Source organism: Odocoileus virginianus, chromosome 6 (assembly GCF_023699985.2).
Source record: "Odocoileus virginianus isolate 20LAN1187 ecotype Illinois chromosome 6, Ovbor_1.2, whole genome shotgun sequence".
In the NCBI taxonomy this organism is placed as follows: Eukaryota; Metazoa; Chordata; class Mammalia; order Artiodactyla; family Cervidae; genus Odocoileus; species Odocoileus virginianus.
This window is the reverse complement of record NC_069679.1, coordinates 68996428-69020101: the sequence shown is the minus strand read 5'-3', so window position 1 is coordinate 69020101 and position 23674 is coordinate 68996428. Positions and strand designations below refer to the sequence as shown.

Genomic DNA, 23674 nt, shown 5'->3' with positions numbered 1-23674 from the left:
ATCATTAGTGTTATTCTCTATTGTATTGCTTTAAATATCCAATGTCAGCAGTCACAGCCAAAGAAGAGGACAGTAGAAGGACTATGCCAGAAGATGCCCCCTGAGGCCATTTCATGCATAACTTTCAGAACCCACATGGAGCCCCCTGGAGTGCAGGGTATCTTTCATCCCCACGAAGTGCCAAATTCTTCAATGGTTCTGAGCATTCTGACCTCATGGTTCCAAGTTTTAATCTCCCTGACAGACTACCGTGGACAAGCTGATTAGGAAGACAAACCTGGCCTTGGTCGTGGGGACCCATTCCTGGAGGGACCAGTTCATGGAGGCCATCACTGTCAGTGCAGGTAAGAGGGTCTCGAGATGGACACAGGCTTTGCTGGGAGGAGCAGGAAGCTCCAGAGAAGCAGGAACACAGACATGGCAACAGCTCACCCATCTCAGGAAGGGCCTTAGTGGCCAGCCTTCCCAGCTCTTACCCTAGATGTTTGTCTTTTCACTGGGTCACTTTGGAAGACAACTGTGGGGGTGACTAAAAGAGCATGGCTATCTCTGCTTTCAGACCCTGGTTCTGCTGTGTGAAGAGCTTCCCAGGGGGCATTAGTGGTAAAGAATCTACCTGCCAATGCAGCAGATGCCAGAGATGCAAGTTCAATCCCTGGGTCAGGAAAATCCCTGGAGAAGGAAATGGCAGCCCACTCCAGTATTCCTGCCTGAAAAATCTTATGGACAGAGGAGCCTGGTGGGCTACAGTCCATGGGGTCACAAAGAGTTGGACACGATTGAGCACACATGCATGCTATGTGAACTGAGACAAGCTATCCTCCCCGTGTTTCAGTTTTGTCACCCAAAAAAGGAACTATTGCTACCCTTCTTTCTCAGCAAAGAGAGTAGAAAGCTACAGAGTCTGGTACTAAATAGAAACTTAAGAAATTCTGGTTTTCATCATTCCATCATCTTGTTAAGGCAGTCCTCCTTTTCTGTAAAGTAGGAGACTATTCTGATTTAGAGATGTGCGGGTCTGAGGTTTGTAAAAACTTTGCATTGACTGACAGACCTCTGCCCTGGATGATACCAGACCTCTCCTTGGCACTTAGTGACAGGTTTCCTCAGTGGGGACCCATAGCACAGCCAGCATCCCGGAGGCTACATGCAGGTTGGCCTGGGGAGGGAGGGGTCTCATCACCCCCAGCAGAAGTGCCTCTCAGAACCACAGAGGCCTTCTGTGCTGGCCAGCACTCGGGGCCTTGTCTCTTTCCATGAAGCTTTGTTGTCATAGCAACCTACCGGGTCACATCCCTGAGGTCCCAGCACCACAGCCAAAGTACAGACAGGAAGAGAGGGCCACTGCTGCGGTGTTCGCTGCCCCACTTTTTCTATCCCCTGCTTCCAGACTCCCCCTCTCATGACCTTACTTTGCCCCCAAAGAGACAGTGAGCGGACTATCAGCCACATAATCTAACGCCCTCCTTTTTCAAATGAGGGAACGGAAAGAAAGAGGTTCGGAAAGAAAAAGGGATTGATGCCAGGTTCCAGATTCTCTTCATGGCAAAGATGCAATTGGAGCCCAAGTGCCTGGAATCCTGCTTCTGCAGGTCATGTCGAAACATGAGAGAGCCTGCCCTTGATGGAGCTGCAGCGCAGTCCAGGAGGAATGGGCAACTCTGCCCGCGTTTCCTGGCAAGGACAAACCAGGACCAGCCTGGCTCCGTCCCATAGGATATTTGGAGAATGGCAAACCTGTGTGCGAGTCAAGAAGCAACAGTTAGAACCGAACATAGAACCAAGGACTGGTTCAAAATCGGGAAAGGAGTACGTCACAGCTGTATAATGTCACCCTGCTTATTTAGTTTATATGCAGAGTACATCATGCAAAATGCTGAATGAAGCACAAGCTGGAATCAAGATTGCCGGGAGAAATATCAATAACTTCAGATATGCAGATGACACCACCCTTATGGCAGAAAGTGAAGAGGAACTAAAGAGCCTTTTGATGAAGGTGAAAGAGGAGAGTGAAAAAGCTGGCTTAAAACTCAACATTCAGAAAATGAAGATCATGGCATCCGGTCCCATCACTTCATGGCAAATAGATGGGGAAACAGTGGAAACAGTGACAGATTTTTTTCCCTTGGTCTCCGAAATCACTGCAGATGGTGACTGCAGCCATGAAACTAAAAGACACTTGTTTCTTGGAAGGAAAGCTATGACCAACCTAAACAGCATATTAAAAAGCAGACACTGCTTTGTCAACAAAGGTCCATATAGTCAAAGTTATGGTTTTTCTAAGTAGTCAAATATGGATGTGAGCATTGGGCCATAAAGAAGACTGAGCGCTAAAGAGTTGATGCTTTTGAACTGTGGTGTTGGAGAAGACTCTCTAGAGTCCCTTGGACTGCAAGGAGATCCAACCAGTCAGTCCTAAAGGAAATCAACCCTGAATATTCATTGGAAGGACTGAAACCAAAGCTGAAGCTCCAATACTTTGGCCACCTGATTTGAAGAGCAGACTCATTGGAAAAGACCCTGATGCTGGAAAAGATTGAAGGCAGAAGCAGAAGGGGATCACAGAGGATTAGATGGTTGATGGCATCACCGACTCAATGGAAATGAGTTTGAGCTAACTCCAGGAGATAGTGAAGGACAGGGAAGCCTGGCGTGCTGTAGTCCATGGGGTCAGACTTGAGTTAGTGGCTGAACAACAACTGACTCCCCGGGATGCTCACATGATCTGGAGTGACAGGTGCCTCACTGTGGATGGATAATGACCAGAACCACGTGGGTATTGCAGCAGTCATGTCAGGAAAAATAGGAGCCCCATGGGTATCCAGTGAAGAGTGGGCTTTCGCTTTTCTTCACCTAAGCAACCCCATGCCTTGTCCTTCTTCCTCCCTCTCTTCTCCACTGCCCTGTCCTTTTCACATTCCCACATTCTATCTCTTTCTCTTCTTTCTTACTATTCCCTCTCTTCCACTCACTCACTCTCCCTGCATTCAAATTGACTAGGGGAGCATCCTGATGTGTTTTCTCTTTCCCTCCTGTTTTCGGGTGCCTGCACCAGCTGCCAAGGAGACAGCTGGCGTCTCCGTGCGGCCAGTGATGCTCCTGATGTGGATTGGACTTGACTTTCTCATGAATGAGGATCTGACCCCACTGCCCGCTTGTCTTGCCTTCAGCAGGGGACGAGGATGAGGATGAGTCGGGCGAGGAGAGGCTGCCTTCCTGCTTTGACTACGTCATGCACTTCCTCACGGTCTTCTGGAAGGTGCTGTTTGCCTGCGTGCCCCCCACAGAGTACTGCCACGGCTGGGCCTGCTTCGTTGTCTCCATTCTCATCATCGGCATGCTCACCGCCATCATCGGGGACCTGGCCTCCCACTTTGGCTGCACCATTGGCCTCAAGGACTCAGTCACGGCTGTTATTTTTGTGGCATTTGGCACCTCGGTGCCAGGTGAGAGTGAGGGGGGGGCTTGGATTTGCAAAGGGGACATTACCTAGTTCAAGTGAGCCCTCCAATTTGCCTCATTATCTTCCCTACCATCTCAGATATGAGCTTAACAGAGCCTCTACCTCTAAGGTGCATGAAGGTCAACCCAAGGGACCCCTGCTACCATTAAGAATGATTGTTAACATTTCTTGAGCACTTCTGATGTGTCAGGTGGTATGTATGCTAAGCAACTTACCTGTTTTAGCCCTGTAACCCTCACCCAAACCTTATTCAATAAGGAGAGTTATTATCCCCACTTGACAGATGAGGAAACTGAGGCCCAGAGAGGTTAAATCACTTGCTGAACTCGGTGACCCACTTTCTTAACCTCCGCATCAGACGAGTAGGCCATGTCCCTCTGGCTGCAGATTAGCCTGCTTGGAGACGTGCAGAAGAAACGCCCGCAAGCCTGCTCTGCTTAGGACACCTGTAAATACCAAGTGTCTCCAAGCAGGACAGGTGAAGGAAGCTTCACGGGCTCTTGTCTTTCATATTATGAATCACATTTTTTTTTCTCATAAACACCTAGAGATGAATAGGGACAGACATGCCTTTATTCATTCGTTAGACAAGTGTTTACTGAGCCTGATACAGTTTTGTGCTGGTTGCCGGGACTGTAATGGGAAACACACTTAACTTTCCTCTCCAAGTGAAGTTTATAATCTAATGAAGGAGACCGCATTCAACTATGATCATTCAAATCATCTCAATAAGTTTGATGACGAAAATGTACAGGCACTGTGCAAGTATGGACAAGGGGGACCTCAGCTGGGCTGAGAAGGCAAGCAGGGGTAAGCAGGTAGAGAGGGGCTACATTAGCTCAAGTTCCTTACTTAGTTCAGATGGGGTCTCCAGAGTGTCTGAACCCCAAATTCCTACCAAGGAGCTGGCCTCCCAATTGCAGTAGGAAGACAGAGACAGCCCCTTTCTATGGAAAGGCTGGGCCAAATCTCATCAGACAGGACTCTGCTGGCTGGAAACCCTTCTTGTGCCAAGAAAGCATATCCTTCTGGAGAGTAACTGAGTCTGCATCACACTCTGGAGAAGCCACTTCCCCAGACCCCAGCACAGAGCAGTGGAATTATTTGTACATTAATGATGCAAAAGGTTTGGCTATCATGGGACTGCATGGAGTGGTAGGAAATTAAATGGATAATTGAGGGAAGGCTTTGTGGGAGAGATACCCTGTGATTTACCTCTGTTCTCTGGGGCCTCGAGGAACTATCAGAGGGGAAGGAGCAGATATGGGTAAGAGGAACAGAGGTGGGAAGAAGTTGCAGAGGATCAGAAGTTAAAAAAATAAGAAGGCAAGGTCACAGGCAAGAAAAGAAGAGAGGTTTTCTTGGGGACAGTATTGGCAATGAGGAGGCAGGCTGGACAAGGGAGAGCTTGGGGCTTGTCCAAGACCTTGCAGTGGGCGCAGAGAACAGCTGGCCGCATTAGGGGCTTGAAGGTGATGCTGTGGTCCACTCAGCTGATTTGTGGCTTTGGCTGAAGCTGTTTGGATGTCGGGTTAAGCTATGGAAACGGCTCTCAGATGAGGGTTTTCAGGTCAAATCTCTTGCTAACTTACCTTGAGTAGATTCCTTGACCCTTATTTTTCCTAACTTGTCAAATAAAAGGGTGGCTGTCCATCCTTCCAGTGCCTACAATCCATACCAACCTCTAAAGTCCAATAGCCTTCGAGGCCCTGTGCTCTGTATGCAGACTGCGAATCCTGAGCCCTGTCATTCTTGAGCCCAAGGATCTCCCCTCATTAGTCCCTACAACTCCCCCTGTGTCCTCTGTCCCCATAAATCCAGCCCTTAGCACAATGCTAAGCCCACGGGCTCAATCACAGTCTGTTTTGAACGTAAATATCCCACATGACAGGGGAAATCAGGCACCTATTCTAAGCAGCTTCCCTGGATGTCAGAGTTCCCTGGGAAATTACGGGAAAGCACACCCCCCTTACAGAAGTAGTCAGAAGGGAACCATAAAAGCCACTCAGTAAATATCAGGACCAGAAGGACCCTTGGGAACCTTTCAGGCTCAGGCAGATTAGGAACGGAAGCCCAGAAAAGTAAGGTGACCAGCCCAAGGCCACACAGTTTAACAGTGGAGCAGGGAGTAGCCCCCAGGCCCCTGCCTCTCACTCCCAAGGCTCAGCCTGCCGCCTTTCGGCCCCTCTCCACGGAAGGCCCTCCCATCTCAACCTCCCCGCCGGCTCTCACTGTCTCTGCCTCTTTCCAGATACGTTTGCCAGCAAAGCGGCTGCCATCCAGGACGTGTATGCAGACGCCTCCATCGGCAACGTCACGGGCAGCAACGCCGTCAACGTCTTCCTGGGCATTGGCCTGGCCTGGTCCGTGGCCGCCATCTACTGGGCCCTGCAGGGACAGGAGTTTCACGTGTCAGCCGGCACGCTGGCCTTCTCCGTCACCCTCTTCACCATCTTCGCGTTCGTGTGCATCAGCGTGCTCTTGTACCGCCGGCGGCCCCACCTGGGCGGGGAGCTGGGCGGCCCTCGTGGCTGCAAGCTGGCCACAGCTTGGCTCTTTGTGAGCCTGTGGCTTCTCTACATACTCTTCGCCACGCTGGAGGCCTACTGCTACATCAAGGGGTTCTGAGTCACAGAACCAGGCCTCTGGCCGGGCAGGCCTGCAGCTTCTCCCCAGAGAAGGGCACGTCCCCACCCATGGCCTCTGGGGGATGAGCCACAGCCCAGAGAGGCAGCCTCAGGACCCGAGCCGCAGAGCATCACCGGACTGGGCCCCGGCAGTGAACTGAAAGGGTAGAGTCCATCCGTCCAGTGGAACAGACAAAATACCCACTTGGCAAAATATTTAATTCAATCCACACCAACGACAGCAACAGATCCACCTCCAGCCTGTCTTCCCGCCGTGTCCCTGACCCATAGCAAAGTCAGACCCTCTCGCCACCTTCTCTTCCACCTTCTTCTGACTATTCCTTGGCTTTCTAACTTTCCTCGGCGGGGGGACAGGGTTTCTCCTGTCTGTCCAGTTTGACACATCACCATCCTCTCACTCTGCCCGCGAGGCGTGAAAATGAGTCCTGTCCCTGTGGCTGGCTCGGGGGTCTCTGTTCATCATCGTCAGTATCATGGTTGCTTTCGTTTTCCCACCAGGTTTTGCTCATCGTTTCTGTGTCCACCTTGTCTTTTCTCTCTGAGGTTAGTGATGACGGTGCTTCGAAGGAGCTCAAGCTCTGAGCCGACAGGCAGAGGCCTGAACTTTCAGACACACCCTTTCCCCGACTCTCACTGGGTAACCGCTGTCTCCTGCTCCATCGAGTTCCTGTTCCCTTTCTCCTTTTATCTTCTGCCTTCTTGAATGGACTGTGGTGTCTGGGTGGTGGTGAGTTCGCACATCCGCGAAGGCAGTAAGAATGGAGACTGTGGCTGGAGCAGGAACAGCTTTATCTCAAGCTTCTGTCAAGATCCAGTTTACAACAAGAAGTCCTTGTTCTCTTCCCTGCCCTAGCCTTTCAGATTCTGTCTGTCTCATTGCATCAGTGTCTGGATGTTTACCCCTCTGCAAGAAGACCCACCGAGCAGGAGCTAGGGGACAAAAATAGAAATAGAATATGATGACAGAGGGCAGCTAGGAAAGCAGAAGGGCTATATGCCTTCTAGAACATCTCTGGCTTTGCATCTGAAGCAGGAGAGAAGTGATGTCCACCTAGTGGGATCTGTAGGGAAAAGATTCTATTGAAAATGTCAGTGATTCTGAGAGATGTCAGCTTCACCACTCCCTCACTTCCTAGTGCACCAGACTAAGAGCTTTGACTCTATTTCTTGATTTCCTGCAAAAACTTAGAAGTTTATAAGAAAATGAGGGCTTCACGTCTCCTGGACTCTTGGGTCATGTTTGAAAAGATTTTCACAGGACAGGGATTGGAATTCCTCATCTCTCCCACATTCCTGCTTGGTTTTAAACCTCTTGAAGCTCTTTTTCCAGCCTGTGGGCTATTTCTTGCCCCAGTAGGAGGAATCTTAGCTGCCATAATTCCATGGAGCCTGGGTTTATAGAGAGATCGCCATGCCCTACAGACATTTTCCCAACAAATTTTGAAAGAACCTGGCTTTAAAATACACACACACACACACACACACACACACACACACACACACACACATATATAATCACCAAAAGACTGCCCACAGATCTTTAGGCTTTCTGCATTGACATAAATACATTTTTTAAGGGAAAAGAAGAAATTAAAAACACCTGTTTAATTTTAAACACATTTTTTAAGAAAACAAATAACTGAAAAAGAAACTGTGTTCATGTCATAAGCTATGTTGACAGTTGCCAGTGGAAATGTTGGGTTGGTTTTAAAAAAAAAAAATAAAAGCTATACTTATATCTCTCTGAAGACAGCTTGCTTCTCCCAATGTTGCTTCAGGAAAAGGTCCAGGGGGCCACCTTGGGTTCCTTCTGGGGCTGTAGTGGTTGAGGTGAAAGTGTCATCTCCTATTTGTATCTCCTGTTTGTACATGCCATCTCCTTAGATGCCCATGTGCCAAACCTAGGAATTTTAAAGCAAAAAAAAAAAAAAAAATGCTTCAGGGAAATGCCACCTGTCAAAATCTGGATTTTAAGAGGCTGGAGGACATGAGAGGTAGAGCTGTGATGATTAAAGGGGAAAGAGCTTTTGGTATTAGAAAGGCCTGCTGGGTCAGGGAGTCCAGCTAGACCAACAGCATCCTGTGTTTATTACCAATGGGCACATCCAGTCATTCGTTTACTCATGACTCTTTCAACAAATTATTTTGAATACCCTGTGTGCCTTGAGATATGTTCTGGTGCTACAGTCAAGAGGAAAATAGAGTTTCTGACCTCAAGAAGCTCACAGTCCCGAGCGGGAGGCAGAGCTTCTTTAACCAAGGCTCTTTGGGTTACAAGAAGCAGAAACCCATTAAAGTCATTCAAGAAATGAAGAGGGGCTCTACTTCGAAGCCCTGGTGGGGGCCTCTTGAGGAACCCAAGGCAGGAGCACGGCTGGCCACAGGGACCTGAAAGCCCTCAGGAACTGAGGCCACGTCCCGTGTCCCCAAAATCACAGCGTGTCCCTCATCCTTGTTCCTTCTCCCTCGCAAGCCTATCCACCTCCTCCCTCTCCCAGTGCGCTCTTGCTTTGCTCATCTTGTACGTGGTCTGGCATGGCCCTGACACACTACCGTGGCCTCACAACTCTTCCCTACAACAGCCTGGAACATCTCTTTTAAAGTCTGAATGCAAATTCTCAATGGAGGAAATGGGGCCAATTTTTCATCAAAAGGGGCCATTCCCCAAAGGCAGAATCCTTTGTAGAAGGCTCTGTCAAGGTGGCAGGGGTACCTGTGGCCTGGTTACTTTGTCAGGTGTCCACTCCTGGTCTGAACAACTCAGGGAAGGAGAGGAGGGTGGCGACCACCTTGTATGTACTGTCACCCTTTCCAAAAAGTTAAGGGACGGGAAGAAGGCTTTGATGCCTATGAGCCATCAAGGTGGGAATAAAAACTACAGTTCTGTGCCATGAGTGGTCAAAAGGTGGCATAGACAGAGCACCACAAGGACACGATGGAAAGAAACACTGATTCAGCCTGCAAGAATTGGAGAAGACTTCACAGGAAATGGAAGAGGTGGGTAAAATCTTGGAAGAAGAATAGTGAGTTATCTTGGTGAGGGGGTTGGTGAAGAAGAACACTCAAGAAGAAACAGCATGCTTGAAGGCACGGGGTGAATCAGGGCCTGGCAGAGTCATGGATTAGCAATAGTTGTCGTGGCTAGAGGATAGCGTTTAAAAGGACTCACAAGAACACAAAAAAGCAGTCTGGGCAAAGGGTTTGGCAACAAGGCTCGGTCATTTTTTTTTGCCAGTCACAAACTTGACAGTGAGAAATGCCTGTTAGCCGATGAAACGGTAGATGCAGATTCATAAAATCCATTTGTCTCCATCTCTCCCCTTTTGTGAGTCATTTCTGGGTTATCCAGATGTTAGACTTTGTCAAGAGAGAAGCTGAGTTGAACTGTAGAGACCTGGTTGAACCAGTTCTGAGGACTTGGTACTAGTTAAGATGCCACCACTGAATAGCTCTAAGCACTTGAGCCAGTCCACCTTCCTCCATTTCCTGAACCACAAAAAAAGTTTTAATATGTGGCCTCTGAAGATCATTAGTTCTAGCTTTAACACTGGGATTCTAGAATATACATACATACATACATACATATATATATATATATATATATATACACACATATATATATGATGCATCTCTGTGTGTTTGTGTGATTAAACTGTCCACTGACCTCATCTGATGGAGTATAGCAGATGTCCTTTTACCATCCCTTGGCTCCATTGGCCTGTGTACTAGTGTGGAAAAGACACAGCCAGCATTAGGCACATGGCATTTTCAGCACTTTTTCCTGGCGGAGCTATAGCATTCCCATCCCCTTGATTCATTTATTACTTAGAGCAATCTTAGCTGCTGTAGTAAAGAAACCCCAGGATGTCAGGGCTTAACAAAACGTTTTAGCATTTCTCACTCACATAATAATCCAGCGAGAATGGTCCCAGTCAGTAGTTGGCTTTCTTCCAGGCAAGGACTCAGGAACTCAGTTTTCTCCCATTTTTCAATGCTGCCAATCTCAGAGGCTTTGTAGTCCTCCTCCTCGGGTGGTAGGTGGAAAAGAAATTAGAGAAGGAGGCACATTTCTCATGCCTTGGCTCTGAAGTGGTACTCATCACTTTCGCTCATATTCCTTTGGTAAAGGTTACTCACTTCAACCCAGTCAAATGCAAAGGAGATAGGAAATATAGTTCTGGCTGGGCTGCCACTTCCCAATGACCATTCTATCTTCTGAGATATGATTTTCTTTTTTCTTTTTTCTTTTTTTGTATGAATGGTTACCTCTGCCACAACCCCTTGGTGATTAAAGATAGGTATTTTTAGTAGCAGTGGCCAAAAGCAATCTGACCTATGTCCATGTTGGAGATTTGTGGTTTATAAACCTTTCATGTTTTGAGTTGGTTAAGAACCACAGAAGTAGATATTATTTTCATTTTATCAGTGAGGTTCCTAGAGGTTAAACAATTGCCCAGGAGCACACAGATAGTAAGAGGCAAGTCACAAACACAAGTCTTCGAATTCTAAATCAGAATGTCATAGCCTTCCGTGATACACACTGGAACAAAGGATGAGCCCCATCAGAAGGCCATTCTTCCAGTGAGGGACCCTGGGAGGCAGCCAGGGTCCAGGACGAATAGCTGAGAAGCCAGCCCTCTTGCCCTAATTCAGTCCTCTTCTCCTCATTTTGTCCCCATCCTTAACTGAGCAAGGACCTCCTCTTGAGGCAGCTGAATGGACCCAGTAAGAGTCAAACTGGTGAAAATTTCCAAAGAGGGAAATTTCACTGTGATAAAGTGATTTGGGTAGATGAGTCTAATTATTCACAATTCATGATTGTATATTCCCTGGTCCCAAGGAGGGGGTGATTCAAAAGACATCTTAGGAAAGGGTTCCTAGAAAACTGCTCCTAAAAGTCATGCCATATGATATTTACAACATTTTCAGAAAAGAACAGGGGAATCAAACTGTCTTTATAAGAAATGGGATTAACCTTTACTCATAAATGTGGAGGGAATTCATCATTCTTAAGAATCTGGAAAGGAGGTGACCCAAGGTAAACTACTTTGATGCCGCAAAATCCTCGGATTCTGATTTCTAATCTAATTAATCTAATTTCTAACCTTTCTGCTGTATCTCAGGTTGGTCCCAACTTCTCTATCAGGTGAAACACAGTAGGAGCTGGTTATCACTCTATGCCCCCCCCCCCAGTGACCTTTATTACAGGTCAGATTACATGAGTGACATTGCTTCCACATTGTGAGGTAATTCACTCTTCTGCTATGATCACGGCCTCTGGCAGACTCCTTGTTCAATCCATTTCTCTTTCCATGACTGTGCAGGGCAGGAGTTAAACCTGGTGGGCAGCAGTGTGATGCATTTGATCCATGTATTTTTTTTTTTTCTTTGACGGTTACCAGGGAATGGGGGGAGCGGGCTAAGAAGATTGATGTTTTTGTTTTTAATTTATTTTTAATTGAAGGATAATTACAATATTGTGTTGGCTTCTGCCATACATCATGATCAATGTATTTCTTAAGTAGAATAGTTTTCAGTGTCTTTAAACAAGCATTTTGTATAAAAATATGGATTTTAGCTTCTCTGGCCACACTGGGTGAGCATCCCTTCATGGCAGTACTCAAGCGGAGCTGATCGGTGGTCACCCTGTGTTGACAGGGTTTAAGTCCTCAGTTCCCCAGAGCCCTTATTCAGCCTTCCACTCTCATTCCCAGGACCTCCTGGTCCCTGGAGCCACTTGTGCCTGTGACACCTACTATGGGGTCACAGTTTGGGTTTTGCCATTTGACCTTCTACATGTTGGTGCTAACCTCCAGTATTCTATGGGGTTTGAATCCCAGCTGTATCATTTTTACCTTTTGTGGGGATTTTTAAACAAGTGACTTTAACCTCTGTGAACTTCATTTTCTCCAAGCCAGACATACAGTTGTTGCAAGGTTAAATGAGCCATTTTTCAAGGCAGTTACCATAGTGCCCTGTACCTAGCACATACCCTAGAAATATTCCTTTCACCCCACAATAATGCTTTGTGGTAAAATCCCTTACAACTGGTGCCATTGGGGTCTGACATGTTCCAGGAGCCTGGCAGTGTTCCAGGGGTAGATGGATGACCTCAGGCCACCTCATACAACATGTTGGTCCAGGCAAGCTCCCTGGAGGTGGAGAAAAGCCCTTCATAGCCTTGCTTCTGTAGCAGGAACAGGTCTCTGGCTTCTTCGCCTGCATGGGACACAGAGGTTAAGATTTAAAGGGACAGCAAGAGGCAGCAGAATCTCCAGGTCAGGCAAGCCCCTTGCACTTTGGAGAAGTGGGGCAGATATGTTTGGCATCAAAGAAACAGTGACACAGAAAGGGACAGCAGCCCATATAGAGTCTTCCTTGCTAATACTAAAGTGGTTCATGGTGTGTGGAAATACCTGTGGACTCACAGAAGGAGGTGAAGCATTGGGAGAAGCCATGTAGTCTGGCCAAGGTCATCCAGCAAGTAAATAAACTGGACTTAACTATGTAGGTCCACCAGATTTCAAAGTCACTGCTTATTATCTTCACTTACGCCTCTTAGGTATGTAAGACATGCTTTGTTTACTTTCGTAGTGCTGATTTAAAGAAATGAGGAGCATAAATAGGATGACTTTTTTGGTTTTTCCTGGACTCTCCTGGTTTTAGCACTGAGGTTCCCATGTTTTAGGAAACACTTCAGTCCTGGGAAATGGGGATAGTTGGTCACCCTAAAATATTCTGTCTTACAGAGTAAGGCTTAGTGCAGTGTTGCTACTACTAGTAATTGGTAGTCTCCACACATGCATCTTCTACCATGTCATGATGTCATCTTTCCCCAACTGTTCCAAATCCCATTACTCTCAGCCAGTATTTCAGTTGGATGAGGTCCTTTACCTGGTGTGATAACTCAAACCTTCATCCCAGAAAATTTGAAATTTTAGTGTTTTGCTCTAGTTTTTCATTGATTGGTATTCTCAGAAAAGGGTGTATGAAATGGCACCCACAATGAATCCCAAGGTTTCAAAACAGTCCTTCTTACTCTCATTATGTAGCAACCCAGGTCCCCCTAAATAACTGGGATAATCACCCTACCCAGTTCAGTGATCTTCTTAACCTTCTTGATATAAATAATCTGAAACTGTGTTCCCTGGTAGAGGCATTTCTTCCTTAGGCTTTAGGACTGCCAGACCTACTGAGGCCAGGGTTATACGGGCAGAAAGTAAAGTTCTTCAAGGAGATTATTAGGCATAATGATGAGAGGGAACACCCCACCTCCACTCTTTAGTCCTCAGACATATGCATCCTGTCTGGAAGAAGTCAACACTATACTGGTTCCCAATTTAAAGCATGTTGTTGCTGTTGTTAGTCACTAAGTTGTGTCCAACTCTTTGTGACCCTATGGAGGACTATAGCCCACCAGGCTCCTCTGTCCATGGGATTTTCCAGGCAAGAATGGAGTGGGTTGCCATTTCCATCTCCAGGGGATCATCCCAATCCGGGGATCAGACCCATTTCTCCTGCCTCTCCTGCACTGGCTGACAGATTCTTTACTGTTGAGCCACCAAAGATGCAATTTAAAGCATACGCTGCATTCAGTAGGACAGCATCACACCCTCAAAAGGTATTACCTCCTAGCTGGTGCAAAAGGTCATTCCACTATTACGTCAAGTCAACCACATTTGAGTGATAAGATATGTGCTAAGTTACTGCCTCTGATTAAAGACTGTGTTATAAAAGGTATATGGCAATGGATAAGGCAATCTGAGTCCATAAATGATGTTAGCAGAGATACTATGGGCAAATCCACACCCAGAAATTGAGTTCATCTCCTTGCAAAGACTAACAGCTACCTCTTCCATAAAGAGAATGTTTCAGTGTAATCACCCAGGTAACTAGCTGATCTTCCTGGAAACATAGTATCATATCAAAGGCTTATCGGTTACCTCTGCAATTAGCAGGTTGTCCACTTAACCACTGACAAGAGCCAAATGAGCCTCAGGGAGGGGATTCAATTACTAAGCTCTAGCATAACTTCCATCCCTGTTGCCAGAGGAATTTTATGGATGAATCCATTGAACAAGCCCCCAGAACAGCTGGAGAAAGGAGCCAACTAAGATCTATAGCGTGAGGCATCCTGTCCATCTGATGATTGAGAACTTCTACTACCATGATCATTCTTAGGTAAGCACTAATATCTTCACACTTTGGGCAGCATTCCAGAGGTCCACGTCTTCAAACTTCTGTGTCACCGATTACCTTCCTTTCAAAGCTTCAGGGAGCCAGTCACCCTTTTTTCACTGTGTATCAATCAGTGTGGGCTTCCCTGGTGGCTCAGATGGTAAAGAATCCACCTGCAATGCAGGAGACCTGGGTTCAGCCCCTGATTTGGGAAGATCCCCTGGAGGAGGGCATGGCAACCCACTCCAGGATTCTTGCCTGGAGAATCCCCATGAGAAGAGCCTAATGGGCTACAGTCCATGGGGTCGCAAAGAGTCAGACATGACTGAGTGACTAAGCACAGCACAGCACGTGAATCAGTGTAGATTCATAATTCAGGCTAAAATGGGCAATCAGATATTCTGCCTGAAGTTTGGCCCCAGGAGAATTTCCACCACTGTGGTCTCTGAGGGCCATTTCAGTGGGGCTATAGCAGGGTGCTCTCCACTTTTGACTGGTTCTGGTACACTGTAGATCCACCCCAGAATGAGGTCCATGCTTTCCCCTTATTTATTAACTGGCCACAGGGAATTATCTGTGAAGCCACAGTATGGCTGAAAAAGAGGCAGCAAAGCTGTAGGTACAGTTGCTATAAGCATCTAAGTGAGTGCAGTCTCTCAGTTGTGTCTGACTCTTTGCAACGCCATGGACTGTAGCCCACCAGGCTCCTCTGTCCATGGGGATTCTCCAGGCAAGAATACTGGAGTGGGTTGCCATTTCCTTCTCCCGGGGATCTTCCCGACCCAGGGATTGAACCTGGGTCTCCTGAATTGCAGGCAGATTCTTTACTCTCTGAGCCACCAGGGAAGCCCATAAGTATCTAAGAGACCTGTTTTTACAGCTTACTGGTGCCTGCTTGACTTGACTGGCTTGGGTTCCATAATTATCTCTTCAATTTTCATAATTAAACAGCTGCTTTGTAAGGCCAATTTTTATAGTTTTTTGGATAAGGTGCCCAGTTCCACACAGTTAAAGTATCATGTTACTGGGTTTCACTCCTTCCCTACCTGTGTCCTTAAGATACATAATAAGCATGCTCAGTCATTTCCAATTCTTTGCAATCCTATGGACTGTAGGCTGCCTGGCTCCTCTGTCCATGGGATTTTCTAGGCAAGAATACTGGAGTGGGTTGGTGTTGTGTATTTAATTGATGCTGTAACTTGGACTTGGTCCATATTCCTATCCTCCCAGTGCCCACAGTTGAGGAAGTATTCTTTTAAAGTTTTCTGGGAGGATTTCCATTGCTTATGGGAATATTCATAATTTTCATTTGTCTTTTTCCTTATATATGATCTTTAAGGCCATAAAAAGAGCTGGTGGCTCCACAATTTTTATTACTGTTCTAAGTGCTACAACACATTGATCTCCAAACACCTTGCTTTACCTTGTGATAAATTGGGTAATTTCAATCCTACCATCTACCATGAACTGCCTTGTCCCATTTGTCCTCATCCAGGAAGTTATCTTTGGACTCCTCAAATACATGATCAACCCAAACCCCAAATTCCATTTTATGAGTCTGTTTCCTGGAACCACTTCCAGCATCTGTCCTATGTCAATCAGAATCCCAATAGAAATAAACGGCATTTTCAAATTGGGATAATCCAAAAGTGTGGACAGTGTTGAAAATCCAGGGCTGGCAGCAGTGGGAGTGTTGCCACTTCTTGGCTCCAAAAGCAGGGGAGGAGAGATTTTTGGAACTGAGAAGGAGAGAGTCGTGTACAGAAGTTTTTTGTTTCTGTTGTTGTTCAGTCACTAAGTTTTGTCAGAATCTTTGCGACCCCGTGAACTGCAGCACATCAGGCTTCCCTTCCTTCACTAACTCCCGGAGCTGGCTCAAACTCATGTCCATTGAGTCAGTGACGCCATCCAACCATCTCATCCTCTGTTGCCCCGTTCTCCTCCTGCCCCCAGTCTTTCCCAGCATCAGGGTCTTTTCTAATCAGGAAAAGCTCTTTGCATCAGGTGGCCAAAGTATTAGAGCTTCAACTTCAGCACCAATCCTTCCAATGACTATTCAGGGTTGATTTTCTTTAGGATTGACTAGTTTGATCACCTTGCAGTCTAATGGACTCTCAAGAGTCTTCTCCAGCACCACAGTTCCAAAGCATCAATTCTCAGTGCTCAGCCTTTTTTACAGTCCAGCTCTCATATACGTATATTCGTGACTACTGGAAAAACCATAGTTTTGGCTATACGGACTTTTGTTGGCAAAGTGATGTCTCTGCTTTTTTAATATACTGTCTAGGTTTGTCTTAGCTATTCTTCCAAGGAACAAGCATCTTTTAATTTTGTGGCTGCAGTCACCATCTGCAGTGATTTTGGAGCCCAAGAAAGTGAAATCTGACACTGTTTCAACATTTTCCCCCATCTATTTGCCATGAAGTGATAGGACCAGATGCCATGATTGTTTTTTGAATGTTGAGTTTTAAGCCATATTTTTCACTCTCCTCTTTCATCTTCACCAAGAGGTTCTTTAGCTTCTCTTCACTTTCTGCCTTTAAAGTAGTATCATCTGCATGTCTGCGGTTCTTGCTCTTTCTCCCAGCAATCTTGATTCCAGCTTGCGCTTCATCCAGCCTGGCATTTCGCATGATGTACTCTGCATATAAGTTAAATAAGCAGGGTGACAATATACAGCCTTGATGTACTCTTTTCACAATTTTGAACCAGTCTGTTGTTTCATGTTCAGTTCTAACTGTTCCTTCTTGACCTGCATACAGGTTTCTCAGGAGGCAGGTAATGTGGTCTGGTATTCCCGTCTCATTAAGAATATTCCACAGTTTGTTGTGATCCACATTTTGTTGTGATCCACACAAAGGCATTAGCACAGTCAACAAAGCAGAAATAGATGTTTTTTTGTAATTACACTGCTTTTTCTGTGATCCAGCATGTGTTGGCAGTTTGATTTTCTGGTTCCTCTGCCTTTTCTAAATCCAGCTTGTACATCTGGAATTTCTCAGTTCATGTACTGCTGAAGCCTAGCTTGAAGGATTTTGAGCATAGTCTTACTGGCATGTGAGATGAGTGCAACTGTATGGTAATTTGAACATTATTTGGCATTGCCTTTTGGATTGGAATGAAAACTGACCTTATCCAGTCCTGTGGCCACTGCTGAGTTTTCCAAATTTGCTGACATATTGAGTGCAGCACTTTAACAGCATCATCTTTTAGGATTCGAAATAGGTCAGCTGGAATTCCATCACCTCCACTCACTTTGTTCATTGTAATGCTTCCTAAGGCCCACTTGACTTTGCACTCCAGGATGCCTGGCTCTAGGTGAGTGACCACACCATCATGGAGCAATTTCAGTTGAAATCCAGTCAGTACAAGGCAAACCCAAGAAAAGAACCAGAGGAATACATACCCCTCTTTCCTCCCTTCCCACCCTGCCACCTCCCGCTGGACTCCTGGTTTATCCAGACAGCGCTAGAATTCCGCTGATGCAATTCACACAAGCCAGCCCTCCATGGCAGAGCAGGCAGCAGTGGAGAAGGGGAAGAATAGACGTAGTCAGGCAGGTTTCTAGCATAGCATACAGAGTTGTTGCAATGATTTCATGAGATAACAGACTTAGCAAACTGTGTGACATATAGTAGGCACTCACAGGTGAGAATGCTGAGGAGGCCCAGAGAGCTGACTGCTCAAGGACACACAGCTAGTTCATAGCAAAGCCAGGGGCCGGGGGAGATTCCCATAGTGAGTGCTCTCTCCACTTCCCCTCCCTGCCCTGGTGTATCACATGGCTTTGCTGCTGACATTGAACTGTCCCTTCACCCATCTCCTCAAGAAATTATCTTCCCATAATACAGCCTCTATCACACCTTTCTGCAATGGGATGTATATCTCACCGTGCTATTTACATCTCATTTCACTGCCTCAGTAAGTAAATTTCACGATACCTTTCCCTAGTGGTAGGAGCAATGTTAGTCGCTCAGTCATGTCTGACTGTTTGCGACCCCATGGACTATAGCGCACCAGGCTCCTCTGTCCATGGAATTCCCCAGGTAAGAATACTGGAGTGGGTTGTCATGCCCTTCTCCGGGGGATATTTCTGAACCAGGGATCAAATCCGGCTCTCCTGCATTGCAGGCAGATTCTTTATAGTCTGAGCCACAAGGGAAGCCCATACCTTTCCCTAAACATCTCATTTTAGATACTGACATGATGTATTACTCAACATCACAGTAGACACACTTCTTCTTCCACATTTAATGGACTTTTCTGTTCACATATGTCATATCTCTCTTTAGATGTGCTAAATTAAGCTCCATTAAGAATACTAAATTTTGACTTGCCAGAGTTCTTCAAGACCTTTGAGGCTTCACTCGAGTCTTCAGTTGCTCAATTTACTAAAAAAGATTTTCCTGCTTATGTTAACTATGTCAGAAAATTGATGGAAATAGAAAAAATAAGCATAAAATTTGGGAGTTGATTATAAAAAAAAAAAAAAGAATACTAAATTAAGAGCCAAGAATTTTAATTACATCTCTTTCACAAGCTAGGTGTCTGACCTGCAGAAGATGACTTAACTTATCAAGGTCTTGGATTTTTTTCATGTATCCAAGTAGGCAATTTTCCGGGCTCCTCCCAGTGCCAAAGTTCATTGATGATTCGAAGCAAGAGGAGGAAGATGATGACTCACAGTGAGCCCCAGCTTTGTACCAGGCACTGTGCCAAGTATCAATACTTCATCCTTATTACCTCACTGAACAACTGTGGCCACCCTTGAGAAAGACCCATTATCCCCATTTTACAGATGAAGAAACTGAGACTCAGAGCATACAAGCGATTTGCCCAGTCACCCAGCTACCTCTTAGAAGTACCAGAATGTACTTGGATTCATTTGACACTAGAAACCACATTCTAATCCAATGATTCTCAAAGTAGAGTCCCAAGATGAGTAACATCAGCAACACATGGAATTTATTATAAATGCAAATTCTCAGGCCTCATCCCAGATTCAAGATCCCTGGGCATGTGTCCTAGCAAACTGTGGTGAGCACACCCTCCAAATGAATCCAATGCTCAGCTCAAGTGTGAGATTCACTGCTCCAAACCTCTATGCTCTATAGCTTCTCTCTTCCTCTTACCATGCACATCTCATCATATGTTCAAATATGCTTATATTAATACTGCTCTCTAAAGACAAACCACAGTATCTTTCTGTTTGTATATCTGGTTTTCTTCTTAAATGTGCTAATTGCATAATTCTTCCCATGTAAACATCTCAATGTATCTCCAACATCCTTTGAATGTTTTCATATAACTGCCCTCATTTAGGTTTGCAAGGTATTCTAAGCCTAAGGTGGTGACCTCGGTCTAGCTGAAGGAATAGACATAAGAATTACTGATTGTAATTTGGGTAAGGACATGCGCTTTGGTGGTCAGAGGCGCAGTCTGTTAGGAGCCTGAAGCAGCAGCATTTGATTCTAAAGCAGCATATAATGAACAGAGCAGTTGGGGTTTCTTTCCAAAAGGAAGTAATGTTTGAGTAGTTTCAAATATTAGTCAGAAGAATAATAATTGTTATTGTTTTAATCTTACTTCCTTTTTAAAAATTTATTGAAATATGGTTGATTCACAATGTTTTGTGTTGTTTCAGATGTACAGTAAAGAGATTCAGCCATATACATAAATATATATATATATATATATACTTTTTTAAGATCCCTTCCCATTATAGGTTATTACAAGATATTGACTGTAGCTCACTGTGCTATAAAGTAGGTCCTTGTTAGTTATCTATTACATATATAGCAGTGTGTATATTTTAATCACAAACCCCTAGTTTATCCCCTACCCCCTTCCCTTTGATAAACATAAGTTTATTTCCTACGTCTATATATCTATTTCTGTTTTGTAAATAATTCCATTGTATCATTTTTTTAGATTTCACTTATAAGTGATATCATATAATACTCACCTTTATCTGATTTACTTCAGTTAGTATGATAATTTCTAGGTCCATCCATGTTGCTTCAAATGGCATTACTTCATTCTTTTTTAATTACTGAGTAATATTCCATTGTATATGTGTACCACATCTTCCTTATCCATTCATCTGTCAATGGACACTTGGCTTGTTTCCATGCCTTGGCTATTGTAAATCGTGCTCTATGAACATTGAGGTATATGTATATTTTCAAATTGTACTTTTGTCCAGATATATGCCCAGGAGTGGGATTGCTGGGTCATATGGTAATTCTATTTTTAGTTTTTTAAGGAACCTTCATACTGTTCTCCATAGTGGCTATACCAATTTACATTCCCACTAACGGAGTAAGAGGATTCATTTTTCTCCACACCCTCTCCAGCATTTATCATTCATAGACTTTTTGATGATGGCCATTTGGATCTGTGTGAGGTGATACCTCACTGTAGTTTTAAAATATCAGGCAAAGAAAATCTTTTCACCAGCTCAAAGATTTTAGCTGACCATTCTCCAGTGACAAATTAAGAAACAACTGTAAAACAGACCCTCCACTTTTCACCATATTCCTCCTGAAAGCTCAGGACTGTGGCTGGGGTAAAATCAGGGTGGTTTGGAAGTACTCAGGAAGAAGCACCAAAAGTCAGACTGGGTGAGCTAAGTTTTGAAGGACCAGACATAATTAGCTATACAAGGAAGACAAATGAGGATGTACATCTACAGGCAGTTTGGCAATGCTGCATGAAGAAGTGATGGAGAGCACAGAGTGACTTATTTGTAGAGACCAGGCTTCCCAGGTGGCTAGTGGTAATGACCCTGCCTGCCAACGCAGGAGAATAAAGAGATGTGAGTTCAGTCTCTCCGTTCAGTTCAGTCGCTCAGTCGTGTCCAACTCTTTGCAACCTGATGGACTGTAGCACATCAGGCTTCCCTATCCATCACCAACTCCCGGAGTTTGCTCAAACTCACGTCCATTGAGTTGGTGATGCCATCCAACCATCTCATCCTCTGTCATCCCCTTCTGCCTTCAATCTTTCCCAGCATCAGTGTCTTTTCCAATGAGTCAGTTCTTCACATCAGGTGGCCAAAGTATTGGAGTTTCAGCTTCAGCATCAGTCTTTCCAATGAACATTCAGGACTGATTTCCTTGAGGATTGACTGGTTTGATCTCCTTGCAGTCCAAGCGACTCTCAAGAGTCTTCTCCAACACCACAGTTCAAGAGCATCAGTTCTTCGGTGCTCAGCTTTCTTTATAGTCCAACTCTCACATCCATATATAACTCCTGGAAAAACCATAGCTTTGGCTAGATGGACTTTTGTTGGCAAAGTAATCTCTAGGTCAGGAAGATCCCCTGGAGAAGGGCATGGCAACCCACTCCTGTCTCTTGCCTAGAGAATCCCATGGACAGAGGGGCCTGGTAGGCTACAGTCCATAGGGTTGCACAGAGTCAGATATGACTGAAGTGACTTAGCAAGCAAGCAAGGAATCAAATCCTGCTCTCATATCACTGACAGAATGACCTTAACTATATCACCTAAGGTTGTGGAAGTCTTGTATTTTTCACTCCATCATATAGTTAGAATAATATTTTCTAGTCTAGAGTTTGGGAGATTAAACTATACAACTGATGTAATCTATACATTGCACTGCCTAGTAGACTTGTCATTTTTTATATTATTATTGATGTTGTCATCTTAGGAGGAAGCATGAGTAGGGAAGACATTGAAAAGCCTGGGATACAGAGTATTGTAATACTTATGATTGAGGCGTGAACTGAATGTGTGAAAGCAGCAGGGTTTAATTGGACATACAGTAGTGTAGAAGGCTAACATCACAACAAGATGTGCATAGTTTTTAGAAAAGTTTTTATGGAAGGAGTGGTTGAAGATCACAACCAGATCAAGAAGTTTAGCTTTGTGGGATAAACTAAGGCAACTATGGTGGTGCTAAGTCTATTTCAGCCATGTCTGACTCTTTGTGACCCTATGGACTCTAGCCCACCAGACCCCTCAGTCCATGGGATTCTCCAGACAAGAATACTAGAGCGGGTTGCCATGCCTTCCTCCAGGGGATCTTCCCAACCCAGGGATCAAACCTGTGTCTGTTATGTCTCCTGCATTGCAGGCAGATTCTTTACCACCAGTGTCACCTGGGAAGCCCCAAGGCAACTGTATTTATCTGCAAATCTATTGTGGAGGCTGTCATAACAAAATAACACAGACTGGGTGGCTTAAATGACTGAAATTTATTTTTTCACATTTCTGAAAGCCAGAAGTTCGTGATCAAGGTGCTGATTGGGTTGGTTTCTGGGGAGACCTCTCTTCCTGATTTGCAGATGGTCACCTTCTCACTGTGTCATCAAATGGTCTTTTCTCTGATATTTCTTCCTCCTCTGATAAGGACACCAGTACTATTGTGTCAGGGCCTCATCTAACCTTGATTATCTCCTTAAAGGGCTCATCTCTGAATACAGTTACATTGGAAGTTAAGGCTTCAACATATGAATTTGTGTCCCCTCAACCCCTCTGAGGGGCTTTTAGCAGGAAGAAAACATAATCTGATTTGCCTTTTTGTTAGCTCAGTCTGAGCTGTCTGTGTTGTGAAGGATGGTTGAGTTGGGGAATAGATGGAGGGAAACCAGACACCATTGACAACTATCCACCACTGAAGGAAGCAGATGGAATGTGGCAGTGGGGGTGGAGAGGAGGCCCCGGGGGGGGAAGAATTAGGGTGGAAATTCACAAAATACGGTGGCCAGCTGGATGGACAGCGGGGGAAGGACATTGGAGCAAGGAGAGAAGCAGGGCTGTGGGGTCCCAGGCTTGGGGGAGTGGCCGCTGGTGTGCCTAGCACTGAGGAGAGGTGGAGGGAGATGTGGCATGCACAGGTTTAGTTACACTGAGTTTTCTAGACTTGTGGGACACCCAAGTAGAAGTGTCCAGGAGCTTGGGTGCAGCAGAGACCCGGGCTGGGTCTCAGTCAGTTCAGTTCAGTCACTCAGCCGTGTTTGACTCTTTGCAACCCCATGGACTGCAGCATGCCAGTCTTCCCTGCCCATCACCAACTCCCTGAGCTTGCTCAAACTCATGTCCTTCGAGTCGGTGATGCTATCCAACCATCTCATCCTCTGTCGTCCCCTTCTCCTCCTGCCTTCAATCTTTCCCAGCATCAGGGTCTTCCAATGAGTCAGTTTTTCACATCAGGTGGCCAAAGGAGTTTCAGCATCAGTCCTTCCAATGAACATTCAGGACTGATTTCCCTGAGGATGGACTGGTTGGATCTCCTTGCAGTCCAAGGGACTCTCAAGAGTCTTCTCCAACACCTGAGAAGGGCTGAGTCTGGGACCGGAATAATCTCCCTAGCAGAGTTCCAGACCGGTTGCCACTCTCCTGAGAGTCTATTCTGAACTTGCT

The 23674-nt window shown here is 45.5% G+C and overlaps 1 protein-coding gene and 1 long non-coding RNA gene across 6 annotated transcripts in view; one reads left to right on the top strand and one right to left on the bottom strand.

Annotated features, from left to right (window-relative positions):
- Positions 1 to 7859, top strand: part of SLC8A3 (solute carrier family 8 member A3) — a 157578-nt gene extending 149719 nt beyond the window's left edge. For 4 of the 5 annotated variants that reach the window (XM_070469556.1, XM_070469555.1, XM_070469559.1 and 1 more), the window contains 3 exons: positions 245 to 344; positions 3171 to 3446; positions 5715 to 7859. In XM_070469556.1, coding sequence (XP_070325657.1) covers positions 245 to 344; positions 3171 to 3446; positions 5715 to 6091 — 753 coding nt within the window. In that variant the 3' untranslated portion in view covers positions 6092 to 7859. The remainder of the gene's footprint in view (positions 1 to 244; positions 345 to 3170; positions 3447 to 5714) is intronic. The other variant, XM_070469557.1, reaches the window with a different exon arrangement.
- Positions 7699 to 11301, bottom strand: LOC110147281 (uncharacterized). Its single transcript, XR_002316812.2, has 3 exons — positions 11217 to 11301; positions 10017 to 10137; positions 7699 to 8012 (listed from the first exon to the last, which is right to left on the bottom strand). It is a non-coding gene; the product is annotated as an uncharacterized lncRNA (long non-coding RNA).
- Between the last annotated feature and the right edge of the window lie 12373 nt (positions 11302 to 23674).